The sequence below is a fragment of the Diaphorina citri genome, unplaced genomic scaffold, assembly GCF_000475195.1.
Source record: "Diaphorina citri unplaced genomic scaffold, Diaci psyllid genome assembly version 1.1 scaffold722, whole genome shotgun sequence".
NCBI classification, from domain to species: Eukaryota; Metazoa; Arthropoda; class Insecta; order Hemiptera; family Psyllidae; genus Diaphorina; species Diaphorina citri.
In genome coordinates this window covers 216,530-234,058 of record NW_007378155.1, presented here as the reverse complement: position 1 = coordinate 234,058, position 17,529 = coordinate 216,530, and the positions used below count along the sequence as shown (strand labels likewise).

At 39.0% G+C, this 17,529-nt stretch overlaps 5 protein-coding genes across 5 annotated transcripts; 1 reads left to right on the top strand and 4 right to left on the bottom strand.

The window, feature by feature from the left end:
- Positions 1-26: 26 nt before the first annotated feature.
- LOC113468398 lies at positions 27-985 on the bottom strand. The gene is made up of 2 exons (XM_026825256.1): positions 874-985; positions 27-676 (listed from the first exon to the last, which is right to left on the bottom strand). Exon 2 carries the CDS (start codon positions 630-632, stop codon positions 27-29), a length of 606 nt encoding a protein of 201 aa, XP_026681057.1. The 5' UTR covers positions 633-676; positions 874-985.
- A 1,106-nt stretch (positions 986-2,091) lies between these two features.
- On the bottom strand, positions 2,092-3,420 carry LOC103511517 (phospholipase A2-like). Its single transcript, XM_026825259.1, has 3 exons — positions 3,194-3,420; positions 2,430-2,499; positions 2,092-2,274 (listed from the first exon to the last, which is right to left on the bottom strand). The coding sequence occupies exons 1-3, from the start codon at positions 3,373-3,375 to the stop codon at positions 2,209-2,211; spliced, it is 318 nt and encodes a 105-aa protein (XP_026681060.1). The 5' UTR covers positions 3,376-3,420; the 3' UTR covers positions 2,092-2,208.
- A 388-nt stretch (positions 3,421-3,808) lies between these two features.
- Positions 3,809-7,835, bottom strand: LOC113468397. The gene is made up of 8 exons (XM_026825255.1): positions 7,821-7,835; positions 6,188-6,555; positions 5,990-6,062; positions 5,616-5,846; positions 5,031-5,526; positions 4,902-4,932; positions 4,313-4,756; positions 3,809-3,962 (listed from the first exon to the last, which is right to left on the bottom strand). Exons 1-8 carry the CDS (start codon positions 7,833-7,835, stop codon positions 3,809-3,811), a joined length of 1,812 nt encoding a protein of 603 aa, XP_026681056.1.
- A 2,145-nt stretch (positions 7,836-9,980) lies between these two features.
- Positions 9,981-11,106, top strand: LOC103511516 (zinc finger protein 569-like). Its single transcript, XM_008476237.1, has 2 exons — positions 9,981-10,745; positions 11,101-11,106. The coding sequence occupies exons 1-2, from the start codon at positions 9,981-9,983 to the stop codon at positions 11,104-11,106; spliced, it is 771 nt and encodes a 256-aa protein (XP_008474459.1).
- Positions 11,107-12,360: 1,254 nt separating this feature from the next.
- LOC108252670 (thioredoxin domain-containing protein 2-like) lies at positions 12,361-16,446 on the bottom strand. Its single transcript, XM_017445021.1, has 2 exons — positions 16,322-16,446; positions 12,361-14,340 (listed from the first exon to the last, which is right to left on the bottom strand). The coding sequence occupies exons 1-2, from the start codon at positions 16,358-16,360 to the stop codon at positions 12,361-12,363; spliced, it is 2,019 nt and encodes a 672-aa protein (XP_017300510.1). The 5' UTR covers positions 16,361-16,446.
- Between the last annotated feature and the right edge of the window lie 1,083 nt (positions 16,447-17,529).

Genomic DNA, 17,529 nt, shown 5'->3' with positions numbered 1-17,529 from the left:
TTTTGCCGGATTTAGATTTGGCTTTCTTAGCCTTTCCAGCACTTTTTGACTTCGGTTCTTCTCAAACTGTACTTGTTGTATTTGTGCGCGATGACACCCGAGTTGATCCGAATGAGGCCGTCGGGTTTCCCCGTTTCTGCGTTTGCCTCGACAGCGGGAACACTAGCGGGCTCCGGACTAATGGAGTAGTTCACATTGTTCTCAATATTGACGGACACCTTACTATATATCTTACTTTTCACGAGACGTCCATCTTTCTTCTTGTACTTCTTTCGTTTACTTTTCTTCCGCTTCTTTTGGTTGATTTTCTTAAGATTGATCTTAATCACGATCTTGTCCTTCTCTATCCGGATGTCGCTAGGGGATTCTTCGTCTATTCTCTGACGAGTGGTGATATGTCGCCTTGGAGACGCGACGGGGGTTCCGCGTCTTGGTGACATGCCTGCGCGTCGGGGGGAGCTGGTACCTCGCGGCGACGGACTAGATTTATGCCGCGTTCTTGGGCTCTTACTATTACTATCACTCGCATCCTCACTAATCTCCAATGTTTCTTGTTTAATATTATAGATGTCCAGCTTTTCAGACGAAATATTGTGCATTTGACCACCGTTCTGGTCACTTTTGGAACTCATTTTGAATAGGAACAATTGGGTTTCTTTTTAAATCTAAAATGGGCCTCGAACGAGGACTTGGTAAACTAGCTTTGGAATTGGGAGACCAAATAAACACATTACCTACAGAACAGAACTTATCACTACTAAACAGGATTTCATCATATTCTCAACTACTTTTGAAGAGGGGAAAAACCTACCTATTTTGGTAGTAAAAAAATTAAAAAATAGAAAAAAAAACTGCTAACTTTCTAAAATGGGCCTCGAACGAGGACTTGGTAAACTAGCTTTGGAATTGGGAGACCAAATAAACACATTACCTACAGAACAGAACTTATTGCTTTTTGTATATTCTCATCATATTCTCAACTACTTTCGAAGAGGGGAAAAACCTACCTATTTTGGTAGTAAAAAATTTAAAAAATAGAAAAAAACTGCTAAAAACACTCAGAAAATGTCATGCGTTTAGCCGCAAAAACGAAACTGAAGGCGCTTTATGAGGAGTTTTTCGAACAAAAATGCATTGCGTGCGCTTGAATACTTATTCCAGGCGTTTTTTGTACATTTCTTATTGTGTATTTTTTTTTTTTTTTTTGCAAATTTGGCACATCCACTATTTTACGCAATATTTTTTCTCGAAGCCTGGCAAGTGGCAAGCTGGCAAGTCAGTAATGCTCCGTCCAATGTTTGTCATAGGTATTTTGTCATTATAAATAATAATAATTATGCCTAAAACTATGTATTAGGTAGTTAGGTAATTAGGTACGTATGTAGGTACTACCTGTACGGAGATACATATATTATACCTACTTACCTACCTAAATCTCTATGATTTTTCGTTGAAATTACCTACCTAGGTACGAAAAATAATAATAAAAAACGAATGGAATACCTACCTATTTCTATTTTTCATTTCTTTTTTATTGAGTTACCTACTAAAGATACGGTTGGCTGGGGGACGTTAAACAGGGAGTAGACCAGCTTAGTCTCGCTTGGGGACTATAAACAGGGAGTATACCAGTCTGAATTTCCCTTGCTAAAGAAATAGCAAAGGTTGAGAGGGAAGGGCATCCGTTCGTAAAATTTGTAGCCAAAACCAAATGTCAGCCCAAAGCGATCACCCTGGTTAGGTCTGATTGAGAGGCTGACGAAAAACGCCGACTTCGTCTGTACACGGGAAAAGGTGAAGAAAAAGAAGAAGAAGAAGACCAAAGATATACGGATATATCTAGGTAGGTACACCATATTTTTTTAGCTAAATCACCTTATTCGTCTATTTTTCTATTAGGTACACCTTTTTCCTACCCCGTCTGTACACGGGAAAAGGTGAAGAAAAAGAAGAAGAAGACCAAAGATATACGGATATATCTAGGTAGGTACACCATATTTTTTAGCTAAATCACCTTATTCGTCTATTTTTCTATTAGGTACACCTTTTTCCTATTTATTTTTATTTGAGACCGGCGAGCGTTATCTTTCATCCTACAACTACAACCTCCCTTCTCCAACCCTTCTTTCTTTCGTTTTCTTCAACTTCATCTCTCCACCTCCGTTTTGAGCCGGGAATAGCAGGATATTCCGGGAACCCTAGGACACATCACCTCCCGACCCCGATTTTGATGGCGTCCGTTTCCCGGAACAAGGTCTCGGTAGATATGGGGAACTTTTCAAGTCACTTATAGGTACTAGTCTTTGCAAAGAGATTTGCACAGAACTCCAGAACATGTTATCAAGTTAAGAGTTGCCAAGTACGAATAAGTATTGCCAGCGCAGTTAGCTTAGTTGATAGTGCGTCTGCCTTGTTAGGCCAATGGGGAACTTGGGATTGGCGAACCACTGGTGAATCTTCTTCTTACTCTTATCCAACTCGTACTGCTCACAAGTCCTCCTGGAAAAAAGAGCGAGGAAAACGGGTAAAAAAGTTGAAAACTTTGAGGAAATAAATGGGGAAGAAGAAAAAGTTAAAAAAAAAACTTAATGAAAATGTGATCCTTTAAGGTTCTAGGGATGACCTTTTTTTTTAACAGATTTGATGAACTTGGTGGAGAGGTTTTGTGAATAGTCGACCTGTTCCACCAAACAGAACGACTTAGGATATGTTTGTACGAGTATGTATGTACCTATTTGATAAACAGAACTGTAAGTAACAACGGACTCAGCGGAGGTCTAGTTCGTCCCGAAATCGAAAAGAGAAGGGGAACAGGATAGGGGAAAGGCAACCGTTCCGGGAACGGTTCGAACCTGGCGGTAGTCAAACTTGCAACCAGCGCTTACAAAGCTGACGCGCTACCGGCGCTACCCTCCAAGCTTATTAGGTAGGCTTTTTTTTTAGGTTCAACATCACTGTATACCTAACTGCTAAGGTTTTTAGTGACGAGGGTTTTACCCTCCATTCGGCAACAACCTACCTGCCTACTCACATTAACCTCACTCAGCCTGGGTGAGCCAAGAAAAGCCAGCAGCACGCGTTTGTCCAGATGGTCACCCATCCGGATACCAACAACGCGGAAAGTTGCTTAACATCAGTGATCCATTAGAAACTGGTGTTTTCAACGTGCTATTGCCGCTGGCTAAAAGCTTACCCTGTCAATTGGATACAGCGCACTATCGGGTACTCCTCTTTGAAACACCTCGACTGTAGGATGTTGAAGAAAATGATGCCCACCCCCACCGAAGCGAACGTGTTGGCCCGCTTCAAACATCGGTGGAACTCAATGTCACAATCACAGTGAAGTCTGGAAAATGAAGGAAAAAATAATAGCATTTAGGTACCTAAGACGTATCCTCCCTGAAATAATAGCCGTAGCAAAATGGGGGATTGTTGTTTTTTTTTTTTTTTTTTTTAATAATGGCCGTGGCAAAATGGGGGATTGTTTTTTTTTTTTTTTTTTTTTTTTCTTTTTTTTGAGAGAGAGTTTGGATGGAGGGACCTGTAAATAAGTGCTAAGGTCTAATTGTGTCGAAATTGAAGAGAGAAGGAAGACAGAATAGGACAAACTCAGCCGTTTCGAGAACGAACCTTATCTGTTTAGGATTAAATCCTCCCCGGGCGGAAATCGAACCAGCGACCTAGCGCTTACAAGGCAGACGCGCGACCCTCCCAGCTAACTAAGCACGTTCCTCCATTGCCATAGCCCAATAAACAGATCTACAGTTCTAAACTAAGGAAAAATTCAAGACAATAAAAGTTAGGTACTTCACTTCAAAAACGGTTCCAAACTAGTACCACTATCCATGTCTTTAAATTCTACTGTTAACTTTTCATTGCTTTCTTCGTTAGCGTTATTAGTTGACTCGTTTTTATTCTCAGAAGTACAAGTCTTGTTTGTTGAGTCCTTTCTATGTTCAGAAATTCTACTGTTAACTTTTCATTGCTTTCTTCGTTAGCGTTATTAGTTGACTCGCTTAAGTTTTTATTCTCAGAAGTACAAGTCTTGTTAGTTGAGTCCTTTCTATGTTCAGAGGTGCAAGTCTTGTTTGATGAGTCGTTTTTATCTTCAGAAGTACAAATTCTTTCTATCTTGTTTGGTGAAGTGTCTTTTTTACATGCTTCTTTGGTTCTATCAGCTTCTAGCTGCATGTTTTTAATTATCTGCGACAACATAATGGGAGATATTCGATCTATGGGCTCTTCAGCGGTTTTCTCATGTGGTAATTGTGATCTTGTAGTAGAAACATTGGATTTTCGTGGATGTTCAGAGGTGCAAGTCTTGTTTGATGAGTCGTTTTTATCTTCAGAAGTACAAATTCTTTCTATCTTGTTTGGTGAAGTGTCTTTTTTACTTGCTTCTTTGGTTCTATCAGCTTCTAGCTGCATGTTTTTAATTATCTCCGACAACATAATGGGAGATATTCGATCTATGGGCTCTTCAGCAGTTTTCTCATGTGGTAATTGTGATCTTGTAGTAGAAACATTGGATTTTCGTGAGCTCGGAGATTTCGTTTCCGATTTATTCGATATACTTTGGTGATGATGTGTTTTCGAAGATCTGTCTACAGTTGTGTTTGGACTGTCACTGATGACAATTTCTTCAATATCATCATCAGGTTTTGAATTTGCTTTGTGTACATCACCATGGCTCTGGTTCTTTGTCGCATTATACATCGGACACCTGTTAAAGGTTGCTTTTCGAAACGACCGCAAGTTTACTTGGACTGTCACTGATGACAATTTCTTCAATATCATCATCAGGTTTTGAATTTGCGTTGTGTACATCACCATGGCTCTGGTTCTTTGTCGTATTATACATCGGACACCTGTTAAAGGTTGCTTTTCGAAACGACCGCAAGTTTACTTTGGTTGGACTTGGCTTCTTTTGTGGTGGCGCAGCTGGGGTTTTCGGTGAGCCACTAACGTTGTTATCCTGTTGATCTTTGACATATTTCGGACATCTCTTATCAAGGCTGACGTTTCCTTTGGTGGCGCAGCTGGGGTTTTCGGTGAGCCACTAACGTTGTTATCCTGTTGATCTTTGACATATTTCGGACATCTCTTATCAAGGCTGACATTTCCTTTGACATTCGTTTCCACTGATTTCTCACATTCACTTGAATTCAAATTAGCTTTTTGTGAAGTAATTTCTTCAGGAACACATTCCACTACACTTTCCTCTACTTGGTTGTCTTCTGCTTTATTTGATCTGGCAACTTTCATCTCACTGCTTCTTCCTACATTGAGCTTCTTGCCAGGTTTGTCCACTTTGGCACCATCATCAAGAGCGTCAGAAGACTTGTTCAGAGTGACATGAACTTGGTTCTGTTTGGTTTGAGATCTAAGGAGAGGACTACGTATTTTGTCTGAACTTAAACGGTCTGTGCCGACAGCATTCGTTTCATGCGACATTTTACTCGAATAACTTGGATTTGTACGCGTTTCTGTCAGTCTGGCTTGTTCCGGACAAGGGATTTCCCGAATCTCGCACACATTCTTGTCGATGCGAATATAGTTGGGGGTGTCTGTTCTTGGTTTTGGTTTGTCATTCAATTTCCCCGACTTTCCCGAATCTCGCACACATTCTTGTCGATGCGAATATAGTTGGGGGTGTCTGTTCTTGGTTTTGGTTTGTCATTCAGTTTCCCCGACAGTGTCCGTTCCCCGTTGACATGTTTCAGATAAGTCTCGTAAGGAATGAACGCTTGCAGCTCATTAATATCAATGAATTCATCTCCCACAGTCTCATCAGGTGTTACTTCCACAACATCATCATTGAACGCATGTGAGGAACTCTCGTTTAGATTACACTGTACTTTGAAGTTATTATTAAACCTGTCCAAATATCTGAGATGTGGAGAATATCAATGAATTCATCTCCCACAGTCTCATCAGGTGTTACTTCCACAACATCATCATTGAACGCATGTGAGGAACTCTCGTTTAGATCACACTGTACTTTGAAGTTATTATTAAACCTGTCCAAATATCTGAGATGTGGAGACGCCGCCGTCTGTCGCCTATAGTCGACCGAAGACTGCTGTAATATTTCCCGGATGGATTTACAATTCTGAAAGTCGAACAGTCGCTCCTTCTGCTGCTGGACGTATGAGATCATGTGCGTTTCTACTGTCGGCTGAGTCGCCTATAGTCGACCGAAGACTGCTGTAATATTTCCCGGATGGATTTACAATTCTGAAAATCGAACAGTCGCTCCTTCTGCTGCTGCTGGACGTATGAGATCATGTGCGTTTCTACTGTCGGCTGCTGTGTCTGACTGGTGCTCGTACACGAGACCTGTTTCTTCTTCACCATGTTGCTGTTGGCGAGCAAACTGTTGCTGTAATTCAGATGCAACTTTTGGTGCATCATCTCGAGGATTTTCTCACTCGACTGACTGCCGATTTCAACCGAAGGTCGCGTGTTTCTCAAACTGTACTTGTTGTATTTGTGCGCGATGACACCCGAGTTGATCCGAATGAGGCCGTCGGGTTTCCCTATTATCACACTATCCTCTCATTTAAATAATTTCCTGATAAGTCTGATAACCAAGTATCAAAATATATAAATTAGAAACCTAGGTAAATAAATTCAGTGGCAGAAATGAAGTACCCACTAGAAACTAGTAAGAAAAACACATTACGTGAACAAAATATGACAGAATCTGTTGATATCATACGGTATTATGTTAATTCCTGTGGAATGATTACACAAACAAGTTGTAAATTTCAAGGATGACTGAATACAAAGATTGTGTGTGAAGGAGCAAACTGCTTCAAAAGAACGAACGTGACAACAAAATGAGGAACAAGCTTTTTATTTAATAGCGGCAGTAAGATACATGCATAGGGTAAGAGAGTAGGTACATAGGTAGGTAGGTAAAAAAGGATTTCTTAAAACATCCTTTATTTCTTAAAAAGACAAAGTACAGTAGATACGTATGTATGTGGGTAAAACAAGCTGGGTCCGTCCCTCCGGTGTGTGTGATCCCTACCCATCTGATAATTATGAATTAGAAATACTTTGAACAAATTGTGGCTTCAAGTTCAAGAACAGACCATGCAAGACTGATATTTTGGCATTAGCTTAAAGGCTTAAAAATTAAAGGAAGGTTAACTTAACTTAATAATGAAAATCATTAAACAACTTCTAATTAATTAAACACAGCAAAACTCACACACCATTTTGTGACCAATTTTAGACCACTTAAACAGTAGATTGTGTTCTAAAGGAGGAATTGGCCTCAGGGTTTCAAAAAGTTTGATAAGAAGCCTTGTTAACTTGTTATCAGTTATCACTATTGTACAGTGCAACAAGTGTATTTTGAAAACCACTGAAAAAGAGGAAAAGTTACAAAAAGTTGAGACAAAACAACGAAACCAATTGGAAATCTTATCAAATGCTCTGATTGTGCTAGCCTGACTCTGCCTGTGGGGAACAGCAAAACACACACACACCATTTTGTGACCAATTTTAGACCACTTAAACAGTAGATTGTATTCTAAAGGAGGAATTGGCCTCAGGGTTTCAAAAAGTTTGATAAGAAGCCTTGTTATCAGTTATCACTATTGTACAGTGCAAGTGCAACAAGTGTATTTTGAAAACCACTGAAAAAGAGGAAAAGTTACAAAAAGTTGAGACAAAACAACAAAACCAATTGGAAATCTTATCAAATGCTCTGATTATGCTAGCCTGACTCTGCCTGTGGGGAAAAATTGACTAGTTTCAAGTTTCCATGCAAGAGTAGAACAGAAAGATGAAAAAATGGATACACTCACCAGAATTTTGTTCATAGAAGTTTCAACTGGAAAGTTCTCTGAAATCACTGCTCCTTTGTCCCGATTTCAACACAGATCTTATCAGGGCACCAAGCACAGTGTTCTAAATCCAGTCCAAACGCTAGATAAGTGTTTTCGAGCAGTAGAAAAATTAAAAAAATGTTCACAAATTTGTTCAAATGTTCACTTGTAAGGTCGATGATCGAATGAAGAAATGAGGTGAAAGTGCACTAGCCACATCCACCAAAAACACACAGAAAATGTCATGCGTTTAGCCGCAAAAAAAACTGAAGGCGCTTTATGAGGAGTTTTTCGAACAAAAATGCATTGCGTGCGCTTGAATGCTTATTCCAGGCGTTTTTTGTACATTTCTCATTGCGTATTTTTTTTTTTGCAAATTTGGCACATCCACTATTTTACGCAATATTTTTTCTCGAAGCCTGGCAAGTGGCAAGTCAGTAATGCTCCGTCCAATGTTTGTCATAGGTATTTTGTCATTATAAATTTAATAATAATTACTTATGCCTAAAACTATCTAGGTAGATAGGTAATTAGGTACGTATATGTACTATGTACCTGTACGGAGATACATGTATTATACCTACTTACCTACCTAAATCTCTATGATTTTTCGTTGAAATTACCTACCTAGGTACGAAAAATAATAATAAAAAACGAATGGAATACCTATTTCTATTTTTCATTTCTTTTTTATTGAGTTACTAAAGATACGGTTGGCTGGGGGACGTTAAACAGGGAGTATACCAGTCTGAATTTCCCTTGCTAAAGAAATAGCAAAGGTTGAGAGGGAAGGGCATCCGTTCGTAAAATTTGTAGCCAAAACCAAATGTCAGCCCAAAGCCATCACCCTAGTTAGAGCTGATTGAGAGGCTGACGAAAAACGCCGACCCTCAGAGAACGCGAACATTATCCCTTCAGGATAAAATCCGCCCCGGGCGGGAATCGAACCCGCGATCTAGCGCTTACAAGGCAGACGTACCCACCGAGCTAACTAGGCTGGCTAAAAACTGAAGGTTAAATTCAGGTTCTATCATACGTCTCTCCTGGAAGGAATTTTAATTGTGTTGAGCAAGCAGTAGGTGGGTTCGTTCCCGGCTGGGGCGGATTTTATCCTAAACGGATTAGGTTCGTTCTCGGAACGGCTGGCTTTTTCCTATCCTGTCTTCCTTCTTTCGCTTTCGAGTCGATAAGACCTTTGCATTTACAGTTGCCTCTACCGTTCTCGGAACGGCTGGCTTTTTCCTATCCTGTCTTCCTTCTTTCGCTTTCGAGTCGATAAGACCTTTGCATTTACAGTTGCCTCTATCAAACCTCAGTGTAAATAACTGAGGCTTGACATTCCATATTCCATAATGTACGGACTTAATTACTTCTATTCCTTGCAATCTTTTCATTCCATGAACTCCAGAAACAATCCTGCTTTTCGTCCTGACCTAAAACGATTTTGTCAAGATTTTATGTTATTATGAATTACCTACATTATTTTGTTTTAATTATTTATTATTTTTAAAGCATTATTTATTTATATCCACGATTAGACAGCATTAAGCAGAAAAGAACCATTCAAAATATATATGTAAATTTTAATCGACCGAAAGATTTTACTCCCAGTTCCCCTTGTTCAGTGGTTCGTTTCTGTTAATAGATCATAGATCTCTGAAAACTCTTTTTGTACTATGTTCTATAAAAATATCTTCGATCATGAGATTCATAAGGGAAATACCTAGTAGCTACAGCAGCTACACAATTTTTAGGTGGTTTGAAAATTGGTTTCTGTTGACTGGACCCTTTCTGCTTAATGCTGTCCAATTTTAAAAAGTATTATTTCTTATTTAAGTCCTATCCCACTTTATATTTATTTGTTTTAATTTACGTATTTTGTTTGGTTTACATTCTAATCATTTTTTGTACTTACCTATTTATTCCAAAGATCTATTCTAGTAATTATTTATCATTGCATATTATACTGTAAAAAAAGAAAATAGGAGAGATTGAGGCTAAAGTAGGGGAAGGGAATCAGGGAAAAGAAGGGGTTAATCAGACTGAAGTAGGAGAAACTAGTGCGTCGCAGCATTTTGCCGGATTTAGATTTGGCTTTCTTAGCCTTTCCAGCACTTTTTGACTTCGGTTCTTTAACAAATGCGATACTACGAATCTGATCTCAAAGATAAGGTAGTCCCGCAGAAGTGTCCCCTGTGTGAGAGGCTCTACAAGAGTGTGTATCGTATGAAGGAGCATATGAAGAAGCAGCACAAGGGGCAGTTATACGAATGTGATTGTTGCACGGAATACTTCATCGATAGGATAGCGTACGAGGAGCACGTTAGACTCCACGAAGGCGGGATCATATGCCGTCTGTGCGGGGAGAAATTCGAGAAGTCCCTCATGAGAGATCACCTCGTCACGCACATCCCTCCCGAGCACCGGGGGAAAGTCAGTGACGCCTTCTTCAACAAGAAACAGACGGCGCTGCTCACGCATTACTTGAAGAGGAACGGGATAAAACTTCAGTGTAACCTGTGCGCGGACACGTTCTGTCCCCGCTCCAACATGCTGAGGCATTACCTTCTTAAACACCGCGGGGACAAGGTCTTCTACGCATGCGATCGGTGCGACAAGCGGTTCAGCCTGTTGCAGAATCTGAAGCGCCATCTGGCGATCCATGAGCGAATCGCGTACCAGTGTAACGTGTGCGATAAGAAGTACAGCCGGCTCAGCGACTATAAGATCCATATGAACATGCACAATGGGTTCAAGTATCAGTGTCACATTTGTTTGAAGTGCACGAGCCGCAAGAATTACCTGAAGAGACACATTATTATGATGCACACGAAATTCGAGGGACAAATAGGGGAAATGGAGGATAAAGTAGGGGAAAAGAAAATAGGAGAGATTGAGGCTAAAGTAGGGGAAGGGAATCAGGGAAAAGAAGGGGGTAATCAGACTGAAGTAGGAGAAACTAGTATGCTGTCCAATTTATCAAAAGTATTATTTCTTATTTCTTTTGAGTCCTATCCCAACCTTAGATTATTTGTTTTAATTTACGTATTTTGTTTGGTTTTCGTTCTAATCATATTTTGTACCGTTTACCTATGTATACCAAAAATCTATTCTAGTAAATATTTATCATTGCATATTATACTGTATAAAAAAATACACTCGTTTTACCTACTTTATGTACGAAAAAAAAAAATGTCTTGTTTGTACTTGTACCGATTATTATTTTTAAAATTTCTAAACCACCCTTTTTATTTCGTAGAAATGAAACAACTGACATCAGACTCATGTGATCTGTGTTGTAGCATACCCATCCTTTAGTATGTCCCTCATCAAATGGGCGAGAAGAGACACAATACTTCCCATTTAGGAGCTGGGTCAACACGAGAACACTAGAAAGTAACCCGTTGAAATTATAGCAATCGAAATACGAGTGTGCATTTTTTGTCGATGGTGGGATTCGAACCCGGGACCTTCTGCATGGCAAGCGTGTTACCACTAAGCTAACCGTGCCCTCCAATAGAAAGTAAAAACAAAATGCTTTTAAGTAGATAACAATATAAAAAATCAATTTATTCCAAATAAATAGATTACACTTTGAAAAAAATCTTATTCCCTAAAATATCTAAAATAAAAAAATGAACAAGAGATAAAATGAAATAAATGAAAAACTTTTCCGTAAAATTTGTAATTAAAATAGTAAAAAATAAAATAATAAACCTCTCTTTTAATAAAAAATAAAATCTTTGAAACTTGTGATTTTTAAAAATCAAATAAAATATAATTTTCTTCGTTTTGTACAGTCAAACTTTTCCGTAAAATTTGTAATTAAAATAGTAAAAAATAAAATAATAAACCTCTCTTTTAATAAAAAATAAAATCTTTGAAACTTGGGATTTTTAAAAATCAAATAAAATATAATTTTCTTCGTTTTGTACAGTCAATTTTAGAAGAAACTTTTTGTCTACAAATTATCTATAGTTTTTCTAGTCATTGCACAGAGGGATTCAAATTTTGGTATATTAGTATTCGAATCCTGGTAAATTAGAAGAAAAAAATAACTTTCCTACTCCTCCTCCTCATGAATTATCTACAGTTTTTACCCATAAGTGTGAAAATATAATATGAGACCTTGGTTAAACTGCTGGGGTAAAGGGACTTTTCAGTCCTATTCCAGCAGGATTAACAAGGTATAAGTATTCTCGTTTCCATAAATGGAGAACTGGATTCGTCGCTCTTTTCGGATATTCCATGCTTATCTGGTTCATGTCCTTTCGGTGGATCTTCTAAATTCAAGCTGTCATCAGTGGGTACCATTTGTATGGACTGAGAAGTATTTTGTGTCGTTTTCGTGTCGTCACTCGAAGCTGCCTTGTCGTTTAATTCCTTATTCCATGCTTATCTGGTTCATGTCCTTTCGGTGGATCTTCGAAATTCAAGCTGTCATCAATGGGTACCATTTGTATGGACTGAGAAGTGTTTTGTGTCGTTTTCGTGTCGTCACTCGAAGCTGCCTTGTCGTTTAATTCCTTAGATGTGGAATTTTGAGCAGTCTTCTGAAGAAGGCGTCACTGACTTTCCCCCGGTGCTCGGGAGGGATGTGCGTGACGAGGTGATCTCTCATGAGGGACTTCTCGAATTTCTCCCCGCACAGACGGCATATGATCCCGCCTTCGTGGAGTCTAACGTGCTCCTCGTACGCTATCCTATCGATGAAGTATTCCGTGCAACAATCACATTCGTATAGCTGCCCCTTGTGCTGCTTCTTCATATGCTCCTTCATACGATACACACTCTTGTAGAACCTCTCACATAGGGGACACTTCTGCGGGACTGCCTTATCTTTGAGATCAGATTCGTAGTATCGCATTTGTTCCTTCTTTATTTCCATCGAGTTAAGCAGATGAGCGTTAAACGCCTCATCGCAACCACCGGTGGCATCGTTGGTTTCTACGATGGATATGTCTTCACGAGATCCTGTCCCGCATGCAGTGATGGTGAGTTCGTTTGTGTCCAAAACGATTTCTTTGGTGAGTTTATCTCTGACCTTTCTATTTTCTTGAAGAGCTTTATTGCGATTTTCTTCATTAGGAGGAAAACTTTTCGTAGTTTCCATTTTGATTTGTTTGTCTTTGATCTCCGTTTTGATATTTTGGATCAGATTGTACAGACTTCCCTTGTTTTGAGGCCGGTCGGGCTTTGATGGTTCTTTTCTGTGTTTCCTTGGTGTTGCTTTGGCTGGATTATAATATTGTGTTGCAACTTGGTTGATTATATCCCATTGATTTTGTTCCGCTACATCAAGTTCCAATTTGGTAGACTGTTCTGGGACTGATGTATTTGTTTCACTAGGGCTGACAATCCAATCATTACCCTTTTCTAGGTCATTTTGTTTTACTGGAATCTCCTCTTTATTCAGCTTTTCATTTGTTCCAGGCTCTTCTTTGAATCGTTTGATGACAGGCTGGATTTCATCTTGGAAATCGTAAACATCGTTCTGTGTTGTGTTCATTTCCGATTCCATTTTCAATATCATTTCTTCAACAACTTTGGGCTTCCTGCCTCTCTTCATTTTTCTTACACTTTCTTTTCCTCCTTCGACTAGTTTGTTTTTATTTGTTTCTATATCTTCTTTGGTTTTATCTTGGGCATTAACTTTGTCGTGTTTTTTCTTCAAGATTTGCTCGGCTATAGCTTGATGAATGTCGTGTATCCTGTTTTGTCTTAGTGTTTCTTTAGCTTCTATTTTTTCCGTTTTGATTTCCGATTTTGATGTTACCATTTCAGTAAGTTCTTGTGATTGGGCTTGAGAAGCTTGGCTTGGTGGCTTTGATTTGCAAGGTGTGACCTCTTCAGTTATAGAATTTGGTGTTACTATCTCGTTGACTTCTATTGATTGAGACTGACACTCTTCAGTCTGTTGCTTTTTTGATTTGCTCTTTTTATAAGTCTTTCGTCGCAGCATTTTGCCGGATTTAGATTTGGCTTTCTTAGCCTTTCCAGCACTTTTTGACTTCGGTTCTTTCTTGAGTTTTTCAATCTTTTCAACGTTTTTCTTTTCACGTTTTAACGTTTCATCATTGCTTTCATTTCCTAGGTTTCTCTTCCTTTGACGCAACTCGGGCTGCCTTCGTAAGCGGACAGACTGGCGTAGCTTGCTTCGCATTATTGGACTATTCAGAAGTTTGCAAGCACGGAGCTTTTTGCCTTTTCGAAGTAGAACTTTCTTTCGTAACTTTTTACTTGAGGTTTTTGTTGATTCGGTGTCTTGTTTGGTGAGATCAAGTTTTCTACGCTTTCTTTCTGGTGCTTTTTCTTCAGAAACCGATTCATTGTGCAATACAGACTTCCGAGTGATCTGCTCATCAGTGTGTTTCTTGCACTTCCTTTTTCTACCCCTTTTCTTAGGTTGTATTGGATTGCTTTCGATACTCATAGGCTCAGATGTTATTTCATTATTATTCGGTTCAATCATTGTCTCTGTCGCTTTTTCTTTTTCGACCACTTTGCGTATCTTCTTCAGCTTGTTCTTATGTTTCACAGAAGGCGTCACTGACTTTCCCCCGGTGCTCGGGAGGGATGTGCGTGACGAGGTGATCTCTCATGAGGGACTTCTCGAATTTCTCCCCACACAGACGGCATATGATCCCGCCTTCGTGGAGTCTAACGTGCTCCTCGTACGCTATCCTATCGATGAAGTATTCCGTGCAACAATCACATTCGTATAGCTGCCCCTTGTGCTGCTTCTTCATATGCTCCTTCATACGGTACACACTCTTGTAGAACCTCTCACATAGGGGACACTTCTGCGGGACTGCCTTATCTTTGAGATCAGATTCGTAGTATCGCATTTGTTCCTTCTTTATTTCCATCGAGTTAAGCAGATGAGCGTTAAACGCCTCATCGCAACCACCGGTGGCATCGTTGGTTTCTACGATGGATATGTCTTCACGAGATCCTGTCCCGCATGCAGTGATGGTGAGTTCGTTTGTGTCCAAAACGATTTCTTTGGTGAGTTTATCTCTGACCTTTCTATTTTCTTGAAGAGCTTTATTGCGATTTTCTTCATTAGGAGGAAAACTTTTCGTAGTTTCCATTTTGATTTGTTTGTCTTTGATCTCCGTTTTGATATTTTGGATCAGATTGTACAGACTTCCCTTGTTTTGAGGCCGGTCGGGCTTTGATGGTTCTTTTCTGTGTTTCCTTGGTGTTGCTTTGGCTGGATTATAATATTGTGTTGCAACTTGGTTGATTATATCCCATTGATTTTGTTCCGCTACATCAAGTTCCAATTTGGTAGACTGTTCTGGGACTGATGTATTTGTTTCACTAGGGCTGACAATCCAATCATTACCCTTTTCTAGGTCATTTTGTTTTACTGGAATCTCCTCTTTATTCAGCTTTTCATTTGTTCCAGGCTCTTCTTTGAATCGTTTGATGACAGGCTGGATTTCATCTTGGAAATCGTAAACATCGTTCTGTGTTGTGTTCATTTCCGATTCCATTTTCAATATCATTTCTTCAACAACTTGGGGCTTCCTGCCTCTCTTCATTTTTCTTACACTTTCTTTTCCTCCTTCGACTAGTTTGTTTTTATTTGTTTCTATATCTTCTTTGGTTTTATCTTGGGCATTAACTTTGTCGTGTTTTTTCTTCAAGATTTGCTCGGCTATAGCTTGATGAATGTCGTGTATCCTGTTTTGTCTTAGTGTTTCTTTAGCTTCTATTTTTTCCGTTTTGATTTCCGATTTTGATGTTACCATTTCAGTAAGTTCTTGTGATTGGGCTTGAGAAGCTTGGCTTGGTGGCTTTGATTTGCAAGGTGTGACCTCTTCAGTTATAGAATTTGGTGTTACTATCTCGTTGACTTCTATTGATTGAGACTGACACTCTTCAGTCTGTTGCTTTTTTGATTTGCTCTTTTTATAAGTCTTTCGTCGCAGCATTTTGCCGGATTTAGATTTGGCTTTCTTAGCCTTTCCAGCACTTTTTGACTTCGGTTCTTTCTTGAGTTTTTCAATCTTTTCAACGTTTTTCTTTTCACGTTTTAACGTTTCATCATTGCTTTCATTTCCTAGGTTTCTCTTCCTTTGACGCAACTCGGGCTGCCTTCGTAAGCGGACAGACTGGCGTAGCTTGCTTCGCATTATTGGACTATTCAGAAGTTTGCAAGCACGGAGCTTTTTGCCTTTTCGAAGTAGAACTTTCTTTCGTAACTTTTTACTTGAGGTTTTTGTTGATTCGGTGTCTTGTTTGGTGAGATCAAGTTTTCTACGCTTTCTTTCTGGTGCTTTTTCTTCAGAAACCGATTCATTGTGCAATACAGACTTCCGAGTGATCTGCTCATCAGTGTGTTTCTTGCACTTCCTTTTTCTACCCCTTTTCTTAGGTTGTATTGGATTGCTTTCGATACTCATAGGCTCAGATGTTATTTCATTATTATTCGGTTCAATCATTGTCTCTGTCGCTTTTTCTTTTTCGACCACTTTTCGTATCTTCTTCAGCTTGTTCTTATTTTTCATACGATGGATTTTTTCATTTCTCTTGCTAACTGTACGTAGAGATTTGATCTTGTTGAGTTTCTTCTTTGTTCTCTTCTTTTTGGTTGCGGTTCAATCATTGTCTCTGTCGCTTTTTCTTTTTCGACCACTTTTCGTATCTTCTTCAGCTTGTTCTTATTTTTCATACGATGGATTGTTTCATTTCTCTTGCTAACTGTACGTAGAGATTTGATCTTGTTGAGTTTCTTCTTTGTTCTCTTCTTTTTGGTTACAACTAGGACCTCAGTTGTTTGATTAGTGGAGATGTCATTTTTCCTTTCAAGTTTGTCTCTTGTTCCTTTCTTAGATTCAACATTTGAATTTACACTTATCCTCACACTTTGTCTTAGACTATCCCGACTTATTCCTGTAAATCCCAAGTCAATTTTAGTTGAACTATCTAATGCTTCTGCTTTGGCTTTAACATTTGAACCACTTGACCTCCGTGTGATTTTCTTCAATTCTGCAATAGCGGGTGCACAAAGAGTAAAGACTTTGGTTGTAGAAATTCCTTGTTCTGAGGAATTATTGTCATTGTGAGCACCAGCTTTGGCTCTATTCCTTTTAAGTTTGCGTTTAGCTTTCAACATTGTCTTATCTAACCAATTCTTCTTTCTCAATTTTCCTGACTTCAATTTCTTAACTTTCGCGGTGACTGCACTTGTGGTTTCATTCTTTTTTCCTCTAGGACTTTTCCTGAGACCTTTGGTCATTTCTTTGGTTTCTGTAGTAACCTCTTCACTTGTTTCTTCAACATTCAATTCAGTTACATTTTCTTTTGCCAATTTTTTCTTTCCCAAATCGGGTTTCCGTTTTTTAGATTTGGTCTTTTTGGAACCAAAAGGTTTCTTAGTTTTGTCCTTCACATTCTCAACAACCACTACATCAATATTATCTCCATTTGTTTCTTCAACAATCGATTCTCTTGCATTTATCGTATTGTTTTCCTCGGTTGGTTTTCCCTTTTTAGCCTTTGTCTTTTTCATATCATTAGTTTTCTGAGTTTCGTCATCCATATTGCCAATCACTACATCAATAGTATCATTATCCTCAACAGTTTCATTACGTTTTTTAGTAGCTTTCACTTCGACATTTTGTAGGACACATTTTCGAACCCGTTGACTTCTCCTTTCTGTTTGGACATTGGCTTC

Excerpts from the sequence above, each read along its gene's own strand:
- LOC103511517 (XM_026825259.1), bottom strand. The coding sequence starts at position 3,375 with ATGCTATTATTTTTTCCTTCATTTTCCAGACTTCACTGTGATTGTGAC. Across the intron at positions 2,500-3,193 it reads CGCTGTATCCAATTGACAGG|GAGGACTTGTGAGCAGTACG; the intron begins GTAAGCTTTTAG and ends TCTTTTTTCCAG. Across the intron at positions 2,275-2,429 it reads AGTGGTTCGCCAATCCCAAG|TTCCCCATATCTACCGAGAC; the intron begins TTCCCCATTGGC and ends TGACTTGAAAAG.
- LOC103511516 (XM_008476237.1), top strand. The coding sequence starts at position 9,981 with ATGCGATACTACGAATCTGATCTCAAAGATAAGGTAGTCCCGCAGAAG.
- LOC113468397 (XM_026825255.1), bottom strand. Across the intron at positions 5,527-5,615 it reads TCGACAAGAATGTGTGCGAG|ATTCGGGAAATCCCTTGTCC; the intron begins ATTCGGGAAAGT and ends AATGTGTGCGAG. Across the intron at positions 3,963-4,312 it reads TCATCAAACAAGACTTGCAC|TTCTGAACATAGAAAGGACT; the intron begins CTCTGAACATCC and ends TAACAGTAGAAT.
- LOC108252670 (XM_017445021.1), bottom strand. The coding sequence starts at position 16,360 with ATGAAAAATAAGAACAAGCTGAAGAAGATACGAAAAGTG. Across the intron at positions 14,341-16,321 it reads TGAAGAAGATACGAAAAGTG|GTCGAAAAAGAAAAAGCGAC; the intron begins GTCGAAAAAGAA and ends ATACGCAAAGTG.
- LOC113468398 (XM_026825256.1), bottom strand. The coding sequence starts at position 632 with ATGAGTTCCAAAAGTGACCAGAACGGTGGTCAAATGCACAATATTTCG.